This window comes from Melopsittacus undulatus, chromosome W (assembly GCF_012275295.1).
Source record: "Melopsittacus undulatus isolate bMelUnd1 chromosome W, bMelUnd1.mat.Z, whole genome shotgun sequence".
Lineage (NCBI taxonomy): Eukaryota > Metazoa > Chordata > Aves > Psittaciformes > Psittaculidae > Melopsittacus > Melopsittacus undulatus.
In genome coordinates this window covers 2,358,782-2,373,095 of record NC_047558.1, presented here as the reverse complement: position 1 = coordinate 2,373,095, position 14,314 = coordinate 2,358,782, and the positions used below count along the sequence as shown (strand labels likewise).

The window sequence follows — 14,314 nt, the reverse complement described above, 5'->3', positions numbered from 1 at the left end:
GTTGTCAGGGAAGTTTGCCAGCTGAGGAATGCAGGCTTACCCTGATGCCTGCAGGTAAGACTTTAAAGGATGCTCACAAGGGGTGAACATGTATATGGAAGTTGAAGGACTCCTACAAGCATTCAGTAAAGAAACTAAGACACCACTATTTCTTCCAGCTCCCTCTCTGATCTTAGGGACACATTTTTACCCTAGACTTACCTGTCACTACTCCTAGAATCAAGCAGGTTGGAAAAGACCTTCAAAATCATCAAGTCCAACTGTTTCCCCAGTGCTGCCAAGGCCACCACTAACCCATGTTAACTAAGGGCCTCACTGAAACTAAGAAATACAAAACACTAAGTATAATCTTTTGTAAATAAGCAAAATCAGTTCTGCTTTGTGGTTAAGTAATGTTGAGCTTGGTAGCTTTGCAACAGTAGCAATGGGTAAGAGTTTCGTGGTAGATGACAGTGAAGAAGTGTCTTAGGTAAATGTTTCATAACAACCAGCTAGAACTGAACTAGTGTTTGCTGGCATGACAATGGGACTTTCCAAACCTAAAGTTCAGCCAAAGGACGAAGTGAGGAAGACTATGAGGAAGAAACGACCACCAGGGGTTCCAAAGATCACTACCATATTATTGTGCACATACAGGATGAATTTTATAGAAGAATGATGTAATGGATAAGAACCTTTATGAATATGCATATAATGTAATGAATATGTATGTTCGATTATTATTCACAGCTTGTTTGGTGCTCGAGTGAGACATGCTCAGAGGAGCTATCCCCTCATGCCTCCTGGTACTGCAATAAAGAATATCTGCTTGTCAACTTTGTTGGCAAGTTTTTAGAGTTTTTCTATGAATCATCATCTACTCAGGTTGTGAACACTTCCAGGGACGGTGATTCCACCACTGCCCTGGGCAGCCTGTTCCAATGCCTGACCCTTTCAAGGAAGAAATTGTTCCTAATCTCCAGTCTAAATCTCCCCTGGAACAGCTTGAAGTTGCTTCCTCTTGTCCTTGCCACATCCTTCTGTGAAAGCTAGATCCAAAGCTCAGGCCTGGCTAAACTTGGCTGCCCATCTCACTTCTAAATCACAGTCCTAAAGTATTTGTTAATTTATTTCTTTTAGTTTTTTTTTAACTTAATCCTCCTTTTACACAAAAGGAGTTATGGAGGAAAGTTTTATATTTGAGGAGTCACCAGAAGATGCCATCAATTAACTGGATGGGATCCTGCAGCTTGCTCAGGATTTTCCATTTCCACTAATTTTAATAAGTGGGTCTTCCTCTTTTTTTTTTTTTTTTTACATATTTACACTCTTAGAAATAAGCTACCCAAGTTCCAGAATACTGGAAACTTATTTCAGAGAACATGCTTTGTTTCCTACAACTAAGGCCATTATAGTGGAACACCAGGAATTAAAACTGCTGGATATATTTTGCCTTACCATTCTTCTTAAGCTTTTATTTCTGGCTTTTATCTTCAGCTCTCTTCCTAGCAGTTACGGTACCTTCTACCAACAGCTTAATTCCACAATGGCTGAATTTCAAAAGAAAAAGCAGTAGGTTATCAGAAGACGATTCGGTAATTCAAGACTGAAAAAAAAAAAATCCAGAACTAAAGACCTTCTACAATGAGAGTGACCAAGGAAAGACCCATCACCTAGTGGAACTGGATGGTCTTTAAAGGTTCCTTCCAACCCACAACATTCATGATACCGTGATTCTGTGCTCACCCAATGGGCTCCACCAACTGAGAGACACTTGTGTCACAGCTTGACTCCATCACAATCCAATAAGCCAGGGGTTTGCGTTTGATACTTCTGTCATTGGCATAAAGTGCCAGTTTTCAAAAAGTTGCTCAAATGTAATAAAATGCCAAGAGCCCTACTAACTGCAGCCCAACTATAACATTTTACCATTCCGGATCCCTTCCAAAAGCCTTACATTTAAATACCAAAACATGCAGCTTGAAGGCATAAACTCTTTAACATACAGGAACAGGATTTAAGAAAGCTTCCAGTACAACAAGGCTGATAAAACTCAACCAAACAATCAAAAAGACTGTGAGACCCAGCATTCAATTACTGCAGTCTTGCAACAGCTTTAACCTTCCTTGGAGAAGCATTAAAGACAACTTGATTGCTGTAGATGTCAGTGCAGACAGTACAAAACCCAGAGAAGGATGTTTATAGATAGGATGGCTAGAACCACTGCATGTTCTTCTAGCTGGGTTATTTATTATAAAGCTATTTGCCTGCCTCTCAGACAATGTTACAAAAGCAAACCCTGAACTGCATGTGGCTCCATGGTCCAAATAACAGCAAATTATTTATTTTTTCTTGCCAAAGTACAGCCTCATTAAAGAGCTGTGGGACATGCAAAGCTATTGAAGAGTAGTTTTAGTGCTATAATGTACAGCTCACCTGAGAAAACCAAATAAAAATAAAAATCAATAGAAACAATGAAGTCAAATGCTGTCAATAAATTTTTAGCATTCATAAAATAATGCAAATAGCAACAGCTACATTAGTGCAAAAACCAAAAATCAAAAAGCATATTCAGACTTTGAACTAAAGTCAATCCACATCCCACTCCAAAACACTCATGGCTTTGACACTTCTGGATTAGCCACTTATCAAAATTAATATAGGAGTGGAAATAAAGCATGATGTTAAAACATGGGAGATTTATGTTTCTCCTGCATGCCCTGTGAACCTTTGAAAGCTGAAGAGAGGAGCAAGCAAAAGTTAAGGCTACAGTTATTCAGTATTTCTGACACTTAAAAACAAAACCAAAAAACAATGGGTTTTACAAACGGGCATTTCCTCCCCCCCCCCCTTTTTTTTCCCCTCCTGTTTGCAGTCAGTCTGTATGTCTATAAGATGCAAAGTAACTGCAGAAGGCTTTGGCCATCCTCCTTCCCCACTGTGACAGCTATGTCTTTCCCCAGAACAGTCTCACAACTAAGCATAGTCAAAGAGCAGTTGAACAGGCAGCCTTCCCATCTCCTCCAGCAGGGCTTCCCTGATAAGAGATGAACATAGCACAAACATAGCTTTCTCTAAAGCAAACAGACATATATAAACCACAAAATACTAAGTACAGCCTTTCCCAGCATTGCTCTTATTCACTGTTCACTACAATTGCTCCCCATCTCCTGGGTGTGTCAGAAGTAGCCCTGAACTGAACAGGCAGCAAATCCAGAACATGAACTAGCTGGATGTGCAACCTCTTCTCAAAGATCTGCTCTCTTGGTTTAAAACCATTCCAATGATACTCCACACAGTGCAGCACTCCCATAAAAAGAAAAAAATCCTGACACAATGCGGAAAGTGGTAGGAAAATGAAGAGCTCTGAGCAGGGCTGTGCACCCCCAAGCAGAGTTTGCTACCTTGGTCTCAGCACTTCAGACATAGCTATAATGCTTCTGAACTAAAGGTGGCTCTAGGAGTTCAGCCATGGTAAAGCACTCAAGAGGCTCAGCTGGATCAAAGCTGTGCATAAGGCCAAAGACCCACAGGTTATCCAGAAGTCAGATTACATAGACCAAAATTTCACACTGGACTCTCATCCATTCCTGTTGTTAACTGCCCACAAAAATACAGAAGATTAACACCATCCAGTTATAAATAAAAGCTATACAGAAGCTTAAGAATCTTATGCTCAGTTCTTTAGGAGCAGGTAGAAGAGGAAACCAACTTTTCCCTCTTTTTAAGATAAGCCTAGGAATGTGAAAGTACTTAATAAAGCTCACAAAGCTTTAAGGTAGCATCCTGTGAACATCTTGGAGTAGGATATTTTCACATGCTACCACATGCAAAACATGAAAGATTTACTACCAACAGCAGAAAGTAAGCAGCTGGGATAAGTTTCTTATATTAAGCAATTTTCTCATGCTGGAAACTTAAAGCTTTTATTTGCCAACTGCATTAAATTCCATATCTACTGGCTGCTATGCCTATCTCCAGCTGTTTTCTCATTTCCTCTTTGCCACTTACAACTTGGGCACTAAAACCAAAACAAATCAAATACACTAGCTCACAAACATCTATTGCAGCTTTAAATAAAAATAAAATTAAAAAAAGTCAACAAAATAACCAACTATTAAGCAATTGGCTTGGAAAATATTTTAGCACCTTGGAGAGAATAAGGAAAAGCAAGAAACCTAGAAAGGGCCTGTCAATGTGAAGCTTCAGGAATGACAGCTGCGATGGTAAACATATAATGCAAATGTATAGTTGCAGAAGGTTGATTTCCTTATATGCTGACCCTGCAAAGGGATGGGATGCAGCCAGCAGCTGTGGTGGCATTTCAAGTCCTGCTGGTGGTTACCTAACTGAGGTGTCTGTGCCAGAAGGCTGGCCTCCCCAAATAGGGCAGAGAGAAGAGCATGTCCTTCCAGAGAGTGAGTCAAAGCTTGTAAGCGGATCCCTACACTAAATTACCATCTAGAGAAACGCACATGTCCCCCTCCATTAACCAGATGGGAGACCAGATTCTTAACTCCCATAATGGTTTCATAATCCCTGTAAGACAGGAAAACACAGCACTGCTGCCAAAAGAGCTGCTCTCCTCTTTTCCTTTGCATTCACCAGAATAAACTTGATCAAGAACTAATTCCAGCTGAAAATTAATGCAGGGAAAAAAAAAACAGTTAAGCATGTTAGAAAATGTTTCTGATCCATTTCCCCACAGGAATGCTTGGGCAGACAGAAGTAAGGGAGCAGGTTCATAGCGCCAAGGCCACCTTAAGCAGCAGTGCCAGCTTAAAGCTCTAAGCAAACCCCAGCACAGAGAACCTAGAATCATATCCCAGAAGCTAGGTGGCTAACACTGAGCTGTGTCCCTCTCCCCTTTGTGCCATCTATCAAGTCACACTACAGTGCGATTTCTCTCTCAAACATCCTGCAACCCTCTGGGTCACAGCCAGTTTGTGGGTGCCTTCCTGTTTAAATCCAATAGCATTTAACTGTGATCAAACCCACACACTACTATTTTACTCAACTGGTAGTTAATTGTGTTAACTGTGTCAAAGTTACCTTTTATTTATGCTTACGTAAAGATAGCATGCTTTGGGCAAGATGTTATCAAAAGTAATCTTTACCTTTTACCCTTATGAACTCCCAAGAGCCTCACCAAGCCACCATTGCCATGGCTACAGGACATTACCCATAGCCAGTTTGGTGTAGAATTAGGATCAAAATGCATCCTGTGACAATTCTACAACTACCTCCAGCCTCCCCCTTGCCATTTCTTTTTTATCCCTCTCTACCTACAAAAGTAATCTTCCTAGTTGCTGCTCCTGTCCAGGGATCTTAGCAGAGTTCTTTCAAACAGCATGTCTCATGAAAGAATTCAAAGTCATGAGATCCTTCAGCACTGACCATATTTTTCAGTCAGCAAGTAGCACACACCTGTGACTTTCTGCAATTACTCAGGATAAAGTTAACCTGGGACTTTGGATCAAGGACTTGGGGAGGGAAGACGTGCAATACATGAAAACAGTAGATATACAGGGCTCCCCAGCAAGACAGAAAGAAACTCAATTCTTTTTCTCTCTCACTCTCCCTCCTCAACTGTCTGCAGCACAAGCTCCCTCTTAATCCTTACTTACACCTGACAGTGGCAAAGGCCCCACAGTCACAGCTCTTCCAGAACGAACACTACTAGTTCTGCTGTAATAAGCTGTAGCCTGCAATGGAGAGGAAAAAGTGTCATACAACAATGTCAACTGCCTCAAACTTGTATGGTGAAGAAATATTAATTTACCAAACTACCACATACTGCACTGCAGTTACTGACAACAAATCCTATCCATGTTGAAGTCACTTGGGCTATAACTAATTTTACCTGACATGGTAAACCTTAATAATGAAAGTAGTCTGGTAAAAGCTTTTCAGCTTTATTTCTAGAAGAACCATTTTTCCTTAAGATTTGGAAAATATAACTTCTATTGAGAAGGCAGTAGGGATAATTTTAGTAAACATTCTTGTTCTTAAACCTCATTCAATTCTTTCTCCCTCCATTCCTAGTTAACATTCTTTAAAATTTTAGTTTTAATTCTTCCCTATTTCTTCCAATAATTGCTAGTGCAGTCTCAACAGATGAACTACTTTAGTCATACACAGAATTCTCTAGTCAAAATGGGGAAATGTAAATGAAACCTTTCCACATATCATTTGGGGGTGAAATGCTTCCCTTTTTAATCTATTAAGAAAGCTATTCTGTTTTGCTAACTTTACAGTTCGTTTCAGAAGGGCAATTTTATCAGGTGTAAAATACAGAAAGATTTACACTTTCAAAGTAGCAGTCACAGAGGAATTTCTTTTCAGCTGATGCTAGATCATAAAAGTAATCGGTCTCACTTTTTCGGAATTCTTCATAATATAAAAATAATGAAGGAGCTCACAGAAGACCACTTGAATACTTGAAGGTAATAAATCGAGAACAACAGAAAACTATTTCAGGTTAAAACAACCTGTAAAATCCACTGCCACCAAAAGTAAAGTCTACTACCATAGGTAGATACCAGAAAAGGTTAACAGTTTTATCAAGAATTTGCAGTTATTTTACCCCCTTCACACATGAATTGAGGCTTTCATTTAGGCTATTAGCAAATTGCTAACAGCAAAAAAAGGTGTTTCTTAAAGAAGAAAAAAAATAAATAAAAAAATAAATCACTCTGACCAGAGAAGGTTTCTTTGGCCATGTGATGTAGCATGGTATCAAAAAGACAACACCAGACCCTACCACACCCAAGAAGAGACCAGTACAACAGGTTTCATGGCATTCTGGAGAATTTAGTGAGCCAACAAACATTTGGAAGACTTCATCTAGATGAAGGAGTATCCAAGAACAACCTTTTGGGGAACAGCTACTCCTTTTATCCTGAGTACTCATTAAGTAGTGACATTCTGCCTAGACAAGGGAATTCAGGCTTCAAATCAGAGGAGCAGGAAGTACTCATCCCTGGGTCCCACCCAACAGCTGCCCATGCAGGAACTGAAAGTCACATCACAAATTACACCCTGATGCTTATAAGGAAAGCTAAAGCCAGCACCTAGTTAACTTAATGTCAGGCTGTCAAATCTAGAGGTGTAGTTTACTGTTGTTGCAGCAGGGGCAGGAAATTCCAGGAGAGTGTTTGAAGCAGCTATGGCAGAAGGCGGGGTGGACAAGAAACTCCTGGAGCCTAAGTCATCCTTGCTTTGTAATCACAGATCACAGGGAAGTTTATCTGAATAAGTGTTGGAACAGATGCAAACAGAATAAACTCCAGGTGAACCCTGTACAGTAGCCCTCATGCTGCAGTTTTAATACATTTTATACCCACATCCAATTCACTTGGACTCACATTCCCAATGTTCTCATACACTGAGCCCTAAAAATGTCATTACAATCAACCTTTAAAGTAAATGAATTAAAAATAAAAATCCTACAAAGGCATTTGACCTTAGAGGAAAAAAACCCTCCCAGCACGAATAAGGCCTCATTTCCAAACACATTCACTCTTTCAGAGAAGTCATCCCTACCTTTAAGCTGCCTACACCACCCCAATTAACCCTCATGTTAGCACAAGCATTTCTAAGATTGCAGCTAACTGGGCAGGAAACTTATCCAGGACAGAACTCAGCCAGAGATACTTATTTCCATCCAGACAACATCTCTGGTGTGCCCAATGCTCAGGCCAGCCACAAGAGAAGCACAGCCAGGTTTCTCCCTGCACAGCATAAGCTTTAAGTGCTCAGGAAACTATTGCCTCACATGGAATGCATACCACACTTTAAACCCCTTAATTTACATTTAGGTTCTTGACACTTCTGCCTGGACTGATTTGTTCTCTTCATGCTAACCATTCTTCATGCAACTCTTTATGTCAGAACACACTCTGGAGCAGATAAGTCATACTAGTGAGTGAAACTGTACAAAAGAGAAAGAAGAGGAGGAAGCACTGCTTGAATGTGTAATGCTTGTTTGACAGAAAATGTGTAGCCCCACACCTCTAAGAGCAGCATTTATAACTGCTTGAGGACCCCTTCACTTAACAAAAAAACAAACAAAAAAAACACAACAAAAAAACCCCCACCTTAATTGGCTTTAATACTTTTCATCAGGAAGAATGAACTCATTTTACTAACTCCTCTCTCTGCCTCTTCTCAAACTTCTTAGCATTTACAGTTCTTACAACCTAAACTTCTGTATGCCTCGTGTCAAGTGAAGAGTGCAATATGACATTTTGGAGCCAGTTATACCTACTTCAGATGGTCTTTCTCTCCTGTGCTGTGGAATACCAAATTACAATGCCAAAGTAGTTTTTCTTGTTAAAGGGGCGTAGATTAGAGCAAATACAACCCTTTCAGTACTGTTAATGCAACAAGCAGCACTACTGATAAAGTAATAAAATCTGCTCTAACACGATTCTAACCTTGTTTTCCTGAGGAAGAATAGCCAGCTCATGGCAGAGTTGCAAAGCTACCTTTGTTATCCCTATCAATTAAAAGCTTAAAATAAATTTACAGAACTAATACTTACAAGACTATACATTACTTCTCACCTGCAATCCTTTCCAGTCCTCAGTGTGCATACATGCTACAAACCCCAGGAACAGTAAGCAGCTCCACAGGAGTGAGCACAGAGTTGTGCTGCACACAGTGATGTGACCAAGTGTTGTTTAATTTCACACTAGTTCTACACCCTTTGAATTTAAGTACTTTTCCCCCTGAGTCTTCTGTCATTTATTTAGTACAAGACACTCAAAGTCTGGGTTCTGGCTGCATTTTTTTTTCCTTAGAAGTCTATTTTTAATTATTTATCAGCTTCAAAGTACACCACTGATAAGTTTGTGGGAGCTGGGGATGCTCAGCGATAGTGAGCTTTTAAAGAGCATTTGGAATGGATCTCTATTTCACACTTAATCTGCAAAAGTCACATCTGCTCTATACATTCACTGACCAGAAAAGGGGATGCGCAGAAGATACATGGGGTGTGTGCCACTGCTAAGGTCATGTTAACACTGCTGACTAATCCAAGCTGCATCCTTGCCAGGTTCTGTGCTGGCAAAAGCTTGCACACAGTGGTGGTAGGCATATAAACCAGTTACTGCTAGTAGCTAAGTTTTTATTCCTGACCTGTAACCCTGGAAAAAACTACTATTTCCTAAAACTTAACAACTTGTAAATTAACACAGAAGAGCCTTAAAAGTGAAGGACTTCTCCAGTGAGAAGACACTTGATGCAAAGCAAACACCTCCCATGTGGAACTATCATCTTGGAGGTCTCATACTGGCCAAAACCCCCAGGACTCCTCAACAGAGTATGCTTCATTGAATGGAAATATTTTACCTACTGCTAGTCTTTTATCCTAACTTTGGTTTTCTTGAAATTCTGTATCAAGAAAAAGTTTCTTTCCAGTTTTCAAACCCAATCTTCTGCTTGGCAGATGACTTAACAGCAGAGATCTGTTTTGAACAAAGATTGCACCCAAGATCTTAGTAGGGGAAAAGAGATACAAAGCAATAATAATTGTAGTTTGTTTCTACACTATAGACAACACAAATTCAGAATGGTTTAGAGGGGTATCTGCAGATTACAACAGATAGCAAGTCAATGCAAGGCACAACCATCACCCTTCTCTCTTTACAATTGACTCTGCTTATGGAAATAGGTCACTGAAGTTTTTAAAGAAATGTGGAGTACAGTAGCTTGGACACTGCTCAAGGAACATCAACCTACTGAGGTACAACCCAAGGAGCAAAGCTTCCCAGCACTGCAGTCATACATAACCTTCAGAAATGCAAGGCATACTTATTATGACAGATTCCACAGCAATATCCCAGAGGGAAGGAAAGCCACTCCTCCCCTCCTTTACCAGAAAAATGGCCTACTGCTTTTATAGTATCCAGCCTATTTTCTGGCATAACATACCTTGCATGAATTTACATTCCAATCATATGAGCAAGGCTTGATAAACTTGAAGGAAAAATGAGAGTGGTTAAACTCTGGAGCAGGTTGCTCAGAGTTCTGAAAACTTCTCTCAGCTACTGAAAATATTCACTAAACACAACACTGAACAACCTCACCTAACTTTAAAGCCAGCCCTGCACTGAGCCAGGAATTGAACCAGGGTACAAGTCACTTCCAATGCAAATTATTTAACCATTCTCTGGCACTATATGTGAAAATAAAGGATATACTTAAACTTCAAAAACAAAACAGTGAGGTTCCCCCCCCATGTATGAAGTTATAAACATGAAGCTCTTGGGAAAGAGATTTATTGGTCTTTGAATTCTCTTCAAGTTCTAGAGGACCTGGAACCCTTCTGCAGGGTCTCAAACACTGACCATTCTCTAACTGATGTGTAGAAGTAGAGTAATTCTCAGCAACCTACTAGTGAGCTGCACTTTCAGAATGGTGACTATACAAAGCCACCTAGCTTTTAAGAAAACAGCATTAGAAGTGCACAGGCTTAGTGTATTACTGTTCAGGAGACACAAACCCACATGTGACATGAAGTCAAAGAAGGGCTGTAAAGATCTACATAAAACAAGGCTCCTATGTGAACTTCAGATAGAAAAGGTGGAAGTAATACTGACAAGGGACCTCACTACTTTTAAGTGGTGGGAGAAAACCCAGCACCACAATGAGCAATTCTACACTAATGACAAATACAGACCTGTCTTTGAAGAAATAAGGACTATAGTACGCTCTTTTCTCCAGAATTTTAACAAGAGATTATATGTTGAGTGCCAGAAGGTGGCCGAAAAGGCTCCCTGGCTGCCAGCATGGGACAGCCTGCTTAAAGAGGCAGCTCTGGGAAAAAAACAAATGGTAACACATAACACGAAACAACAACTGCTCTGGATCCAGTACTTCTAACCAGGGAGGGCCAGACTGATAACAGAGCAGGACAAGCATTCAGTGCTACCTCCCTTCTTTGAATCTGGTGGAGCTGGAGAAAACATCCCTAAGGATTTGTTTGCACAAGCCACTCGAAGATGCTTCTAAAAACATTACAGATGTCATGTCAAGCAAGTCAGACATCTGAATAAACTGTTCTATCATACAGTCATGGAAGCTGCCAAATTCTTCTTCATGTAGGTCAAAATGCTGTTAGAACAAGGAAAGGATGCAGCTGATTCAACAGGACAAAACTATTTCTGCACACACTACAGAAGCCAAGTATAAACTAATTGGGTCAATTGCTGAGGTGAGTAGCTCGACAGAGGAAGTCTTCAACACCTGAGCGGGGGTAAGCTCAGAGTCCAGGAGCCTCGACTCAGAACGGCAAGTCACCGAAGGAGCCTCAAGTCCTAGACAATACTTGCCCAGGAGCTGAAGCAAGCAGCTGACTCACAGGGAGTGGAGCCAGGAGGGACAGCACCAGCCCTGACTGGTTAAAAACCTGCCCCAAGGAGCGTAAGCAATCAGGAGTGTGGTCAGGCGAGCAGGATGGTGAGCACTTGCCGTATGACAAGAGCCCAGTCTGGGAGTTCTGCTCTGGCTGCCCAGGCGGTGGCCAGCATAAGCACCCAGACAGAGCAGATGAGAGGGGAGGCTGCAGTGCAGAGCTCGGAATGTAGAGAATGCCTACACTGGTCTCCTAACTGAAAGTTGCAGAATGGGCAGGGCTGCACCCAGTGCTCCCTGGTGGAGGTCCTCCTGCAGCAAGTGGTTGATCTGAGGGATGCTGTCAATAGGCAGAAACACATCAGGGAAGCTGAGAGGAAGCAGGAACGCTTGCTCCAGGCCCAAAGTGGCAGGGGGTTCAAGCGTTCCCTGTACTTCATGGAGAAAAGAAGGAGACTGTTAACGCAGGAAGCTGGGAAACAGCAACAACAACAAAAAAAACCATAAAAGAAACCCCAAACAACAAAAACAGGAGGAAGAGGACTATTAAAAGCAAGGGGCTTCCTCCTAAATCTCTTATCCCCACCCAGAACCACTTTGCTATCCTGCAGGGGGCTGATGAGGAAATGCACTTGCACCAGAAAACAGCTGCTGCACTGCTAAAGATCTCTACTGAAACTGCAAGGAAAAGCAGTAGTAGGGGACCCTACTTTGAAAGGAACAGAAGCACTCATCTGTCAGCCGGACCCAGTCTCAAGGGAGGTGTGTTGCCCACCAGGGGCTTGAATCAGGGATGTTGCAGAGAGGCTGCCTGCTCTAATAAGTCCCACTATTACCCACTTCTAGTGATCCATGTGGGTGCCAGTGATATAGATAGCAGTAGCCCAGAGAACATTAAGAAGGACTACAGAGCCCTGGGAGAGGTGATTAGGGGCTCTGGAGCTCAGATTGTGTTTTCAACAATTCTCAAGGATAAAGGGGAAGACCTTCCAAAGGCAAGGAGGATTGGACAGGTTAATACATAGTCAGAAGGGTGGTGCCATAGTCAGGGGTTTGGGTGTCTTGAACACGGGACCCAAGTTTGTAGGCCAGGTCTACTGGGGGCTGATGGAGCTGGTCTGACAACGAAGGGGAAGAAAGGTCTTGGTAGGAGGCTTGCCAGGCTGGTCAAGAAAGCTTTAAACTAGATGTGTTGGGGGAGAGGGGCATCATTCCATCCCAACACACCCAGTCAGTTGCCAGCACCTATAATAAATGCTTGGAGAAAGGTAGAGATATTCCAGCTGCTCCAGCCAATAAGCCTACTTCATTTCAAGATCGACTCAGATGCTTCTATACAAACGCCCACAGCATGGGGAACAAGAGGAATTAGAGATGTGTGCACATCTACAGGGGTACGAAATAATAGGCATCACAGAAACGTGGGATGGCTTCTATGACTGGAGTGTTGGAAAGGAAGGCTACTGGCTCTTTAGAAAGGACAAGTGTGGCAGATGCGGAGGGGGAGTTGCTATTTATGTTACGGACAGGCTGGAGAGTATGGAACTCTCTCTGGGGACAGGTGAACAGTCAGAGAGTTTGTGGGTCAGGGATAAAGGGAGAACAGCTATGGGGGACATTACTGTGGGGATCTGTTACACACCACCTGACCAAGAGGACTGTGGATGAAGCACTGAATAGACAGATAGGAACAGCCACATGCTCACAGGCACTTGTTCTCATCGGGGACTTCAAACACCCTGATAACTGTTGGAGGGACGGTACGGCCCAGAACAAGCAATCCAGGAGGTTCCTCAATTGTGTGGAAGACAACTTCCTTCTGGAGGTAATAGAGGAGCTGACAAGGAGAGGTGCCATGCTTGACCTCATGCTCACCAAAAGGGATGGGCTGGTTGGAAATGTGACATTCCAGGGCAGCCTTGGATGCAGCAATCATGAGAAGGTGGAGTTCGAGATCCTCAGGACAGTGAGAAGAACAAACATCAAGCTCGCTGCCCTGGACTTCAGGAGAGCAGACTTTGGCCTCTTCAGGAACCTGCTTAGCAAGGTTCCATGGGATATAGTCCTAGAGGGCAGGGGGGCTCAAGACTTTTGGGTGATATTAAAGGAACATCTGATACAAGCTCAGGAGTGTTGCATCCCAACTAGAAGGAAGTGCAGCAGGAGGGCCAGGAGACCTCCTTGGATGGATAAGGAGCTGCTGAGGAAACTCATAGGGAAAAAAAGAGGCTTATAAAAGGTGGAAGCAAGGACAAGTGGCCTGGGAAGAAGAGACGGATGTTGTTTGGGAAGCTAGGGACTAGGTTAGGAAAGCTAAGGCCCAGTTAGAATTAAACTTGGCTAGGGATGTTAAGGATAACAAGAAGGGATTCTATAGGTAAATAGTGAATAAAAGACAGACTAGGGACACCATAGGCCCACTCCAGAAGCTATCAGGAGAACTGGCTACCCTTGTTTGGAGAAGGCAGAGGTTCTTAATGACTTCTTTGCCTCAGTCTTCACTGGCAAAGGCTCTGACTGCACCACCCAAGTCTTGGAAGGCAGACACAGGGACTGTGAGAATGAAGACCCTAGGCCCACTGTAGGAGAGGATCTGGTTCAAGAACATCTTAAGAACCTCAATGTGTACAAGCCTTCACTACACCAATATGTTTTGGGGAGTAGTTCCACAAAGGCTTAAATAAAACTCAGAGCTTCCACATCCACTTGCATCTAGTTGCCCTCACAAAGCAAATCTAGGCAACCATCTTGTTTCGTGGTGATGCAATTACCAGTACAAAACACCCAGCTATGGGATTAGGGAACTCAGGCTTTAGACCTGATGATCCATTTCCAAACGTGAAGTCTTTTAGTTTTCCATCAACTGTGATGTATTTTCCCCATTTCTTCCTCCAAGCTACAGGCTTCACCACAAAACTCACTGCAATTGCCTAAAAATCTGTCCTTGTGCAAGTGCTAGGACTACACCACTGAGCAG

At 42.3% G+C, this 14,314-nt stretch overlaps 1 protein-coding gene across 3 annotated transcripts in view; it reads right to left on the bottom strand.

Annotated features, from left to right (window-relative positions):
* Positions 1-14,314, bottom strand: part of LOC117438009 (transcriptional repressor CTCF-like) — a 46,532-nt gene that overhangs the window by 25,309 nt on the left and 6,909 nt on the right. The window contains exon 1 of one of the 3 annotated variants that reach the window (XM_034073345.1): positions 1,438-1,529. The exons of the other annotated variants lie outside the window; for them this stretch is intronic. Coding sequence (XP_033929236.1) covers positions 1,438-1,440 — 3 coding nt within the window. The 5' untranslated portion in view covers positions 1,441-1,529. Of the gene's footprint in view, positions 1-1,437; positions 1,530-14,314 lie in introns of those variants that run through there. 3 annotated transcript variants of the gene reach the window in all.